Raw genomic sequence first — 13,548 nt, 5'->3', positions numbered from 1 at the left:
TTGTCACTACCCCAGTCAGTGGACAAGCACCTCTTGGCCATCTGACAATAGAAGTTAACTGGCTGCAGGGCTTAATTTGAGCCAGGGGTGTCCGGTGCTTGACACCTGGACTTAACTGTCAACACTGGCGATTGTGACAGTCTATATATTATCAAAGAGAACTAGCTACGAATTACTTGTTAATTGGACTCTGAAATATCTTGTCAGGAGGCACCTGTTAGGTGTCTTTATAAAGCCCTCACCCACCAACCTGGTTGGTGGCATGCTTCATCATCGGGCCCACCCACTGACACCTAATGTGTCCCGGGTGTGCTTCGACGCCTGGTTACAGCGGAGCAGGTATTTTACTGAGTGTGCAGTGTGGTGGAATGTGAAGTGAGATTAAAACGGCTTGGCAGTGGTCCCAATACCCGAGGGTTAATTAAATTTTAATAAATGGGCCTCTGTCAGCGGTTAAAAACAAGGCATATGGATGTTGTGGTGGCGGACTACGACCTCCTACATCCTGTGTTGGTCGACATGTTTCAGCCAGTGCCTTTTCTTAATGCTGGCTTTCCTCGGGACCATAAAAAGTGCTGGTGAAAATTAAAACGTTAAGTGAGTGTTTTGCAGACTATGTGTCGCACTCACTAAGGCGCTCTAGGTGTTAAGGGGGGATTCCCTCCTCAAGCTTACCTGGACATACAACATGTATGACGAAGACAAGACATATATGACGAAAGTCATTAGCATATAGCTTAATATCACACAAGTCATAGTGTTTTTGAACGATTTTTAAGTGCTTCGTGTGGGGACTAAAAACGGCAAAAGTGTAACAGTACTGGTGGTACTGTTAGTGGTTGTTATCGTATTCTAAATGGCGTGGTGATGCTAAGAAACGAATAGAACACACACACTGTGTGATGGAAGCGTAAGGACAGGATTCTCACGCTGGCGATTAGCCCTCGATGCTTCCTGGAGTGATTCGGCAAGGGGTTTGACCCTGGAATACAAATGGGGGACCACTGGTTGTTAGGGACCTGTAGCGAAAGATTGTGACAGTCTGCCACAAGGTGGCGCTGTTTGGCTAATTTAGAGATGACCACAACAGTTAATTATTAATTCAATATACATTAAACATGGCTATTACCTACAGCTCAAACCATTCTTATAGCTTTGGGGGCCTGGAATGGTCAGAATTGTCACTTTTGTAGGAGTGTGATGATTAGTAGTTACTATGATTGGCTGCATGGCAGGGGCGGTGTGTGGTGCAAGCTGCAGTGGCCTCCTCCTGACGAGTGCCTCAGGACTTTTGTGTGTTTCAGCTGTATCTGTCTGTTCATGACCCATATCCTTCTCATTGGTGCAACTGAGGCGAAGACTGTCATTTGCCAAAACTCACACTGAGCGTCAGTCACATGGTGAGCAGAGCTGCTTTGCTGTGTAGGGCGAATGGTGGACACATTCTTTCCACAGCTGAATTTGTTTTGCAAGTAGATTACAATCTCCCTGGCAGCATCAGTCCAGAAAGCCTGCACCTGCTGCAGCATTCAAATGTAGTCCTCGAGGCTACACTGGGGTCTGACAACAGGTCTGTTGTTCAGCTAAAAATTCAAGGACTCTGGCCTGGAAATCAAACACTAGCGCCTTTATGAAAAGATGGGGTCACTATTATTCTCCTGTTTCATTACTAAATGTAAAATGCCTTTCACCGGCTCATTTTAGTGGAGGATTTACAAATGGAGTGAGACGCAAAGCCTAAAAGAATATAATCACATTTTATCTTCTCTTAGAGATTCTGTGATAAAAGCATAATGTGTTCATCTAAAGCAGAGATTGCCCTGTATACGTTTTTTTAACTTGTAATTTATGGAATTTGAACTCTGGATGGGTTTGTGCAGACCCCAGAATTTCAAGCAAGGAGTAATAACATGATTTTATTTCCTTCACCAATTAGACACAATATTAGCTACATAAAATAGCTTTTAATAATCTGCAGACTTTTCTAGTTTTCGCATACGTTATTTGGATTTTTTGCTCAGGGTATACGTTTTTTTCGGATAGTTTTTATCATGAAACTGTAATAACATTTCCGTTTTTTAAAGGCTGAATTTGCAACGTTCTCTGGATGTTTGTTTCCAGTCCAGGGAGGACCTGGCTTAGCAGTTCGGGCTGGACTGTTCCCATGGGGCACAGGATCAAGACTGATTTGCATATGGCTGGGTTAAAACTGGAATGGCATGGTGAGCAAAAAAACTATGGATTTAGGCCCAGATCTCTGTACTGGGGTAAATGTATGACATTGTTCTGCATTCTATCCATCAACTGTTGTTTTTGCATAAGTCTTTTTTTCAGCCAAAACAACTCACGTCATGAGAGCAAAGACCATGCCATAAAGAGGAAAAACAAAACCACGTATCCCAGAATACAAAGAGCTGTTGACAAAAAAATGTCTTGCCTGCCTGGTGTCACTTGGGCTATGTGGCGACTTGGGAGCTGTACTTAGACACCACGCCTTTGATTGATTTTGCGCCGGTTTTACTACAGACCAATTAAGGTATATAGCTGGTTCCATGGGGACTATGTGTGTTCTGTATCTCACATCGCATGCCTAAATTCCTTCAGCTCAATAGCTGAATCTCATTTTCTGAGATTTGCAGTAATGTATGTCCCTTGAGTTGAATCTGGGGTGCTTGAATTCTGTTATAAATTTAATGTAATGATATCAATTTTGGGTAAAGTAGCTCAGTTATTTGAGCCCTAGGTGCAAATAACTGACTGCAATCTAAAGGTCACAGGTTAAATTCCTGGCCATCTGTTCATGTTTTAAAGTTCTGCAAAGACCCAGACATGATTCTTAATTTGTCTGTATTTGTTTAACATGGCCTTTCTCTAGAGGTGGGCAGCCATTGATAGCTGAAGCCAGAGTCGAGCCTGAAGCCTGGCCCGGGCTCAGCTCACGGTCCTGTCGGAACCTTGAGCCCATGATAAGCCAAGCTTTCATGCGGCTTCCACAAGGCTCCCTTCCTCTACTCAGGATGTAGTGTTCAGTCGCGGGTGGAAGGGTCGTGTGGGGGTGTGGGGGATTCATTTAAAAATAGCAAATAAAACGTACCTCACTGGGTCCAGCGCGCTTCCGCTGCTGGCCGGGTCCCACGTTTTCCTACTGCTTCAGGAGAACAGGAAGCAGGCATCCTCCCTCCCCTCCCCTAAGCCAATCACAAAGCTGCAATGGCAGCATTGTGATTGGTGCGTACGGCGCCCAGCTGGGCGCCTGTAGGGAGGCCATTTTCTCAATGTAGGCTGCATGCAGCCTACATAGAGAAAACGTAGAGTGCGTATGACTGGTTTGGTCGGCCCCATAGGGCCAACTAAAAGTCAGGGCACACAACAGTGGGCAAGCCACTCCTCCCCAACCCGCCCACCCGCTCGCCCCCAACCAGGCATACCCTCCCGCCCGCCATCAACCAAACATACCCTCCCACCCGCCCCCAACCAAGCATACTGTTCTGCTTTCTCGCAGCGCAAGAAGGTGAAACATAAAATGGTATTTAAAATACCATTTTATGTTTCTGCTTCTCGCACTGTGATTAAGTAGTGGGGTGACGCTCCTCCGCCCTAATGGAGAAGCAGCCCCTGGTAGTGTTTGGCCAAAGCTGCCCACTTTGGACCTGGAGAACCAGGTTCAAATCTTTGCGTTGGCTCAACATCCTGTGATTTGGGGCAAATCACCTAATCTCCCAAGCCTATAAACAGTCAATGGACCTTGTGTAATGTAATTGGTGCTCATGTAAAGCGGTCCAATATCTTCGGGTCAAGTTCAGGCTATATAAAAAAATGCAAAAGATTGCACAAAGAGGTCAAAACAAAGCCTTAACATAAGAAAAGACAAATTGATATCTATTTACTGGCTAAATTGAAACCAGAAAACCTGGATTATTTGCAGCTACCTTGCTTAAATTGTGTGATTTTAGACAGTTTTATTTTACCTACCAATACTCTATTTTTCTTCATTATCGTGTATGAAAGCACTGTCAAATATGTGACTTCAGAATCACAGTTGCACAAAAACCTATTGTGGTTGATTTAACTGACTATAATGTTGCTCTGTTATAATCTGGGCCACATACAGCATTTACATGGCAATTGTTTTGCCTCATAGTTCACTTAATGGTTTAAGTTAAAAAAACGACCACTTTAAATAGGTACTTCTCAGTGCAGCACTATAATCTGACATATTATTGTCAAAGGTTCCACATGTTAAAGAAATACACTTTTTGGAATTTTGAAGAGACTTCATCATATTTTATGTGGTTTGTTGTGTGATGTACACAGCAAATATTGTCAGGGTTCAGCTTGTGCATACGCTCTCAGATCCAAGCCAGACCTTTGGCGTGGCTCAGGCTCAGCTCTCCCGGTTAATTTGTTGGCTCTCCCCACCCTTACCTTTCTCTCTTTGTTTACTTTCATTATCAGTCGGGGGCCATTGGGAGATACTTAATTTGAGCTAGTAGGTTTCGGGGGTCGGCACCAGCATTGGCACTTATGACAGTCTGGCACATTGGTGGCATGGTTTGGCTAATTTACAAATGAGCACAACAGCAATTGTTTATAATTACAATATACATTAAAACTGACTCATAACTGCATCCTGAGCTATTCCTTCTACGGAGGGCTCTGGCACTTATATGTTTTATACAAATTAAGCAGTGTAATTAGGGCAGCTGTAGAACCAAATTCTATAATCACTGAAAACTTGGAACGCAGACAGAAGACACACCAAATATTCTTTAAGTTGTCCAGCGATACTCTGTCATGAATACAGAGCAAAATAAATGAAATTACAAAATCCACCGTGGGAATATCCGCCTGGATTTCAACCTGGGCTATCCTGGTCTCTTTGATAGATATGTTGTGTAGCTAAGGAGCCAATATATCATTTTAATTAGGTCTGCCTACTGAAGTTTCAAACTTTCTCAAGGTTATGCATTTCTGCAAAGTTTTGGTCAGGCAGCCAGCCTGCCACTGACTTTAGTAGTGTTGTTACCTTTGTCAGGTTACAGGAGGGAGCACTAGTGTTAGTGCCCTTCCATTTCTGGTGCTCTGCAGCAGTTTCAAGAACGTCTTGGAGTTTCTTGTGGCTCAATTTGCTGTAATTTCTCATATTTATAAGTTTCCCTCGTCTTTATTGCATGATTTTGCTCGGCAGAAAGTGTCACTCATAGTCGTTGAAATGTCACTCATAATTTCACTGAAATTATGAAAATGTCACACATGGCAATCTGAAACCTTGGCAGCTATGGTGTTTTCTTCTAACATTTACTGTTTAAAGTGTATACTGATAAGGGAAAAAATGAGCTTTTGTTGATTTTTCTACTTTGTGTACATTAAGAGCATTAAAATACCGGACATGCCAGCATTTATTCAGCCAGGTAGCAACCCTATCCACAGTAGTTATTAAAAACTTCTTGTCTTCTGAGAATTGTACCGTTTGTTCAGATCTATTGACCTTGCAGGTTACAGACGTTTTCTGGATGATTAATTGACGTTTGAATGTCCTACATTTTGCAAAAAATAAACTAAACTGAACAATTACCAATATTTTAATCTGTCTGTGTTTATGTGTGTGCACGTGTAGAGGGCATATTGGAGAAGTGACAAGGCCTTGAAATACCTGCAAACTTTATTTATGCATTTTTATATAGCGCGGACTTTACCCGAAGGCGTCAGAGCGCTTCACATTAGGAACAGAAATGAAACATAATGAGAAACATTACAAAAGAACAGATTGCAAAAACATACGTTACTTACATAAGGTAATGGGACTATCTCAAAGACCTACAGCTACTTGACCCCAGATCTCTGGAAGGAGACTGTCTTTACCAAGTCTCCATACCAGGAATACACCGATCACTTGGCCAAGACTCACACCAGAGTGTCTGTGCAGAACAACCAAGCAGCAGCTGTCCCATGTCTTAGGTAACTGAACACCATCTCTTACTTTTTACCCAGCATCGCTTTGCAAACGTGACTACTTCGTTATTGCACAACGTAGGTAAATGCTGCAGGGCGCCCCTCCCCCACCCATGACACTTTTTTGCTAGAACAGGCTTGGCAGGTTGCTGGTATGAGCCACAGAAGGACGTTGGCGCCCTCTGCTGGGCCTGCACGTGCTCAAGCAACCCAGGATGGCGGTCACAGCAAAAAGAAAGAACGCAGAGCCCATCAGACTAAAAAGAGGAGGGGGTCCCTGTTTTGGAATGGAACACGTATTTGTATCCTGGTAAATGCAGTTGTGGTCTATGGCCATCTTACAACCATCTGCTGTCATGTAGGAGCGGCTAGCTTGGAGAATTTTTTAAAGGCATAATTGCCCGTTCATCACGTCGAACCTGGCATCAGTAAGGGCGGAAGTAGTCAACGAGTGGGCGGAAGTGGTCAACGAGTGGGCGGAAGTTGTGTCTCAATGCGAGAGCAAAGCTGAAATGGTGTTGCAGGAGCTGCTACAGGAAGGGACCGGTGTCCTGATCATATTAGGTAATAAAGTGTTGTGGTTGTGCTGTGGTATGTTCTTTCTTCCTTTTTATGGCTGATGTAGAGTCAGCAGCATCGCCACTGGAGTTTGTGAATTGCAGCACGGGAAGCTGGTGGGCTCTGCAGGAGTCCACAGTGAGAATAAGTGTTTGAGCAGGGAAATAGTGAGACAAATGAAGGTGCAGGGAATCACCCGCAGGCACAAGCAATCGGACTATCAAAGCACTCTATTCCATGCTTTATTAACCCTGAAGTGCACTATGTGTCCTGGGGATTCTGGCGATTGTATACCTGAACATATAATGGAGTACATAGAAGTACCAAACTGCTTAGAAAACCTGTGTGTGTACTTGTTGAGCGACTCGTGCATGAGCCTTGGAAAGCTGAGATGTCTGCATTTTCAGCTGCAGAATTAGATTTACAGAAGCCCAGGGTGTTGCATAGACTAAAGGGACAGTGACAGGTCACTGCCAGGTTAAGTTTGCAAGGAAATGGAGGTAAAAAGACCTAGTCATGAGTCATGCAGAGTTCAGGGATGAGCTACAAGTATACTAAGACACACGTACTTATTTAGATGCTAGTACAAATTGTAATTTTAGGCTGAACTGTTAGAGTTGTGACATTTCAATGTATACGCGAGGCACTTGGTCACCTTATAGCACTTGGTCACCTTATAGCAAGTAGAACAATGCAGTTATGTTTAAGTAACATGATAGATATCAGAAAGTACCTTTTTAGTGGACAGTCAGGACCTAGGCACCATCCTAAAACTCTACTAAGCTCCTTAAGTCCTCAATGCAAGGTCATTAACCTTTCTATTTTCTAATACATGGCCCATGTGTTGGTGGAAGAATTTTGACCTGGACTGACGATATATGACAGTCCCAGTCTGTCTAAAATAATCTGAACAACATCAGTCGCTGACTCTGTGTTGCAGTTAGGGTTGCCACTTGGCCAGTTTTTCTACTACCATGATTATTTTAATGCCCTGTCCGGTACAAACATTTGGAGAATCACCTAAAGCCGGTATTTTCCCCTTAACACTTTATAATTCAATCTCTAAATATAAAAAGAAAACACTTTAGAAGATGCTGTTGAGCTGCCTTAATGATACCTGACTGAGGAGTAAACAAAAACAGAAAAGGCATGTTAATAATTAAATAAAGTGAGATCATATGTAAGTATCACATCTGGTCCTTCTTTGTAGACTCTTAAAACATGAAGGAATGGCTGGTAGTTTTCTTTTGGAAAGGTGGCAACTCTAGTTGCAGTTTGACAAGTGATGGCAACCAACCCGTCCCAATCTTTCAGTGGTTCATTGTCCTTGTGTTGGGAGTTCCTGAAGCTCACCAGACTTCCATAGGTGGCAAGAAAAGTGAAGGGGGTGTCTTTGCCTGTTGTTGGCGGGAGGCTTAGTGTCTGATTTACTGTTCAGTGCTTATGAAAAATCCCCCTCTTTCTAGAGGAAGTGCTAAAAGGGGAGGAGAATCTACTGTTGGTATTCACTTTGCTTGTGAAGGAAATTACACCAGTGGATTAAGCTCTGTTATGTTAAGTTTTGCTGACGGATAGATCTTCTATCAACCCCATTAAAGTGTTCAACAGAGTCAGCCTGAACAGAATAAAGTGACAAGTCGACGCTCAGCTGGGAGGACCAGCAAGCTGGCTTCCGCAAAGATAGATCCTGCACAGGCCGGATTGCGCCACTCCGCATCATCACAGATCATTCAATGGAATGGAACCCTCACAGACCCCCTAAACCCCCCCACCACTATCACCACCTTTCTCCCCATGTCCACTTCACCGACTATCAGAAGGCTTTCAGCAACGTGGACAAAAATACACTTTGGAAACTCCTCTGTAATTACGGTGTGCCAGATAAACTCATTAGAATCATCAGGAACTCTTACTAGGGAATAATCTGCAGGATAGTCCATGGAGGACAACTGAAGGAAGCCTTCCAAGTAGGAGAGGAGTTGGCCTAACCGCTAGGGCGCTCATCCTCGGACCTGGGAATCTCGGTTCGAGTCTCGGTAACGACATTAAACATCCTGTGATTCTGGGCAAATCACTTAATCTCCCCTTGCCTAACAAAAAATGAATGTGTGTCCTCATGTAACGTACCTGGTGCTATGTAAAATGCTCTGATACCCGATTCGGGTCAAGTTCGCCCTATATAAAACTCTGCAAAAAAAAAGGTTCAGAGTCTGCCAGATATGTTTGCTCTCACCTTTTTCCCTTCCTGCTGGCCACAGACTGGATCATGAAGACATTCAGAGCAAGAAAAAATGGGTTCCAGTCGACACATTGGATGACATGTAACCTGGACTTTGCAGACGACCTCGTCCTACTCTCCCATAACTATTTGCTGATGCAAGAGAAGACCTACTATGTGGCAGCCACATCAGCACAACTTGGCTTGGGCTTGGGTGAGCCCAGTCTTTTGAGTACAGGTGTGTGTGACATAGACAGAAGGTTCTACATTCCATGTCACAAGGGCATCACTGTGACAACGCAGGTCGCCCTTATCACCCCTACAGCTCTTTTCCATTACACAGGCTCCCAGAGCAGCAAACACATTGTTCACACAGAACAGGATATGTCACTGTTCTAACTCCAAACCTAGAATAAGAGAAAGTTTAACATTCTTTAAATGGTGTAAATATGCGTTTAGATGTAAACTAGCATCTTTGCGCACCCCGAGTAGCATCTACAGCGCAGCAAAAACAAACTAGGCCCTTTTGTATGCACAGCCAATTATGTTGCAATGAATTTATGTTAATGATCAATCATTTCAAGTTAGTTGCCAAAGGGTTAATATGTAACAGGTTTTATTACCTTCCTCCAGTAACGGTGAACACCATAGAATAAATTATATCTGGCTGCATGAAGCAACACCTTGGTGGGTGTCGGGAGGCTCACAATTGGATCTGTTTTTGTAAATCGCATACATTATTTGTGGCGTTGGCAATAGGATTTTACAGACAAGACTGCAAGACAGAGAAAAAGAAAACATGTAATTGGCGGGTTATGTGAGCAAACTTGTGCTTTTTCTTCTTTAAGCAAAAATTTGTTTTAAAAAGAGAATGAGAGAAGATGTCCACAATTGAATTGATTCGCTGGACTGTCACGAACATTTGCAAAATGAGGTGTGTAAATTGAATATTTGATAGATAATTGTTGTCTCTGCAGCTTTCACACTGGGTTTTATCTGGGTTAATAATATATTTCTAAAGTCCATCATCTCACTACCTGACATTTGCTCCAGAAAACAATATATGAAATTGTTTTACTTTAGCAATTGCTGTCTGCAGGTTTACTTTTGAGGGTCTATCATCCATCACAAGTTCTTACCTTGTGTCTGAATTCAGCTGCAGCAGTAGAAAACAAGATGTCCGGTGCTCCTTTGGGACACATAATGGAAATTCAATATAATTGTGCATTTCAAAGGAGTGACACCCATCTTATATACTGATCTTGAGGGGGAGCAGCCTGTGCACAAAGCAAACAACACTGGAAACCATTTAGTTTCTAAATGAGTACACTATCATTCACGACCGCAAAACCGTGTATAAAGTCAAGTAGCCGTGTATTATCACTATGGCAATACTTCCTAAACTGCTGCTGTGTGAACGCATTGTGATACCCAAAATGCAGGGAGGTGGATGGGTCAAATTGCAAATCGGGAGTGGGTTGAGCGACAGCTCACAATACCGAAAAGCAATCAATTCAGAACATTCGGTGGGGGCGGGTCAACCTGAATCAAGAGCGGGTTGGGTGACAGCTTGCAACTCAGAAAGCAAGCGTTTCAGAACCTTCTGAAAGGAGGATCAGAGATTAAAAAAAAGTGTGTTGAAAGTAATAGAAAAGGACAGATGCAAACGCCTGCATGTAATAGAGCCAGTCGCCATGGGAGGGAACCAAGCACCCAAAGGAGGAACAAATACAACCAATACACCACTAGAAAGCCAGCATTTATGAATGGCACATAACTAATGGAAATCGATGGGCGTGAAGCCCACAGAGTAGATGCAGCATGTATCGAAGAGACAATGCATGCGCTGCCGAGGTTAGACCTACAAATTTATTTTTATTTATTTATAAAGATTTATATAGCGCTAGCTAGACCCGTGGGTATCAGAGCACTTTACACAAAGGAAAAAGTTGCACTACATCGCAGAACATGAGGATGCATAAATATATAAGCAAAGACATCACACTTATGTATACAGTGAAGGAAAGAAAAGCGCAGGTGGTTGAAACTGTCAGATAACCACCATCCTTGAGAGTCGGAGTGAGAGGGGAGTTCATTAGACTATTGATGCCTAGGTTGGTTGAATTGGTCAGAAAAGTATTTGTTAAGGAGCAGGAGTTTCAGGTCCTTTTTGAAGCAAGAGAAGGAGGGGCTGCATCTGAGGTCAGTAGGAAGTGCATTTTCCTTTTCAGTTTTGGGGGGAGGAGAAGAAGTGAGTTGGTGCTTCTCAGAGTTCTCGATTTTCCTGCTTTTACCAGTTTGCTGTTTAGGTAGTTGGGGGATTGGGCGTGAAGGGCCTTGCGTGTGATGCAGGCCAGATTGTAAATACATCTTCCTTCCACGGGAAGCCATTTGAGTGCATTGAGGGTAGGTGTGATGTGTTCAAATCTTTTTACACCAGTTATGAGTCGAGCTGCCATGTTAAGGACTGACCTTAGTGGGGCTAGGTGAGCTTTTGGTGGACCTGTTAGAATGGTGTTCCCGTAGTCCAGTTTAGAAAGGACTAGGGATTGTACAATTGTCTTGAGATCATCTTGGGGAATGAAAGGTTTAATTTTCTTGAGGTATTTTAGAGAGGAAATCGCACCTTTTGCAGAGTTCTTGATGTGGTCTTCCAGTGACAGGTACTTATCCAGTGATTTTACCGAGTCTGATAGGATGAGGGAGCAGTTTAGAGCATCAAGAGTCTTGAGCCAGTTTCGAATAGGTCGGTGGTAACTTTTTTGAGAGAACAGAATTAATCGTTTTGTCCGGGTTCAGCTTTAAGTGGTTTGCGTTAAACCAGGTTTGGATATTGATTAGCATGACATTGAGGTGTTGGACATCATTGGGTGATTTGATTTTGTGGTATATTTGAGTGTCATCTGCGTAAAGATGGTATTAAACCCCTGCTTACTTCAAAATAATTGCAAGGGGTTCCATGAAGAGACTGAAGAGGGTGGTGAGAGGATCAATCATTGCGGGACTCCAAGTTTGACTTGTGTTGGTACCGAGAGGCAGGAGTTGATTTTAATTTGTTGCGAACAGTACTGAAGGAAGGAAGTGAACCATTCTAGGACATTGCCATTAATGCCAGAGCGCCTCTTCAGAGTCTCAAGTAGAGCTGGATGGTTTATTGTGTCGAATGCCGCTGATAAGTCAATAAGAGACAGGCCTCACCTTCATTTAAGGCTCTGTGGATATCATCTGAAATATTGAGCATCGCTGTTTCAGTGCTACAACCTTTCCTGAAACCCGATTGAAAGGTGTCCAGCTGGTTGAAATCATCAATATATTTGTTGAGTTGTTGGAGAACGCAAATGTAACTTTAGTCACGCCAGAACAGGGGATTAAGGCTATTTTGCCCGCACTGGTGACAAAATCCCTAATGTGTGTGTAGGTGTTTAGGTGCAGGTAGTCTGGGATACAATCCCCTAGATCCCAATTTTCGAAAAACAAGAAATTGTTTTACAAATCAAAGATTAGCACAAATTGACTCCGCACACTTAAATAATAAATATCACAAAATCATTAATGTTATCCACAGCGGTCCAATATCTCTTCAGTCATTCTCCCAAGAATTCCAAAGTCAGGTTATCTTCAGTAGAAAAATTCTTTATTTTCACAAACACTTTTAAGATCAATAGCCAACGCGTTTCGTCCGTGACCGGACTTCTTCAGGGCTTTATCTCGAATTCTCTTATTTATGATGCTGCACAATGGTCTTCTAGCTTGAGAAATAAATATTTTCCATATGTTTACTTGTTGTCGCAATCCAGGTCAGTTAAGTTCCAGTATATATTTTTTTGAAATAGGCAAAGTTTTATTGTAAGCCGCGAGTAAAGTATCGGCGTTCCGTGAAGCATGCGGTCGTCTCGCGGCTTACAATAAAACTTTGCCTATTTCAAAAAAATATATACTGGAACTTAACTGACCTGGATTGCGACAACAAGTAAACATATGGAAAATATTTATTTCTCAAGCTAGAAGACCATTGTGCAAATGTAACTTTCATGGGATGTGATAGTCAAGCTTTCAATTTGAAGCTCCTTAGCCCCTTAAGATCCTGTATGCTTATATTTTTGTTGCGGACAAGATCAAATTCAATCTCTGAGTTTCACATTCAAAAATATGCATTCATCTAAACTTGAACATTTTCCAGACCTGCACAAAGCAGATTGCCTCTTATTTATACTGTTCTGAAATACAGTTGTCTGTCATTGGCATATTGATGGGTTGTGACAAACAATTTCTTCTCAGTGACTCTGTATGGCCAGGATTAGACTGTGGTGTTGCCTTTCCCGCCATCTTACCCAATTGCCTGTTCTCAGGAAAAAAGTTAACCGCTTCAGTCCATACCAAACCAGAGTGTGCATTTGTGATTTAATATGCAGCTCTTTGGCTTTTTATTAGGAGGGAACAAATGGGCAACAAGGTCATAATTGGGGAGGACTTGCTGACAGTCGTGCCCGGCATGACTTGCTTATGGGGGGGGGGTGTTGCGCTGTGTTTCGGGGGGGTGGGTCGCGCTGTGTTTCAGGGGGGGGTCGCACTGGGGTTCAGGGGGGTTGCACTGGGGTTCGGGGGTGTTAATTAAAAAAACAATAAACTTGCTGTCTCAGCTCCCGGGTGGGTCCCGTGTTTTGCTGAACAGGAAGCAGGCAGCTTCCCTCCCCTAAGCCAATCACAACGCTGCAATGGTAGCGTTGTGATTGGCTGGGACGCCGACCCCACATGCGTCTACGGGGAGGCTATTTTCTCTATGTAGACTGCATGCAGCCTACATGGAGCAAATGCAAAGT

General features: G+C 43.1%; 1 protein-coding gene across 1 annotated transcript in view; it reads left to right on the top strand.

The window, feature by feature from the left end:
* The first annotated feature begins 6,145 nt into the window (after positions 1 to 6,145).
* Positions 6,146 to 13,548, top strand: part of ELP5 (elongator acetyltransferase complex subunit 5) — a 69,890-nt gene continuing 62,487 nt past the window's right edge. The window contains exon 1 of the mRNA XM_078669569.1: positions 6,146 to 6,516. Within this exon, the coding sequence (XP_078525695.1) occupies positions 6,465 to 6,516 (52 nt within the window). The 5' untranslated portion in view covers positions 6,146 to 6,464. The remainder of the gene's footprint in view (positions 6,517 to 13,548) is intronic.

This window comes from Lissotriton helveticus, chromosome 12 (genome assembly GCF_964261635.1).
Source record: "Lissotriton helveticus chromosome 12, aLisHel1.1, whole genome shotgun sequence".
Taxonomy (NCBI): domain Eukaryota; kingdom Metazoa; phylum Chordata; class Amphibia; order Caudata; family Salamandridae; genus Lissotriton; species Lissotriton helveticus.
This window is presented reverse-complemented; position numbering and strand designations above follow the sequence as displayed.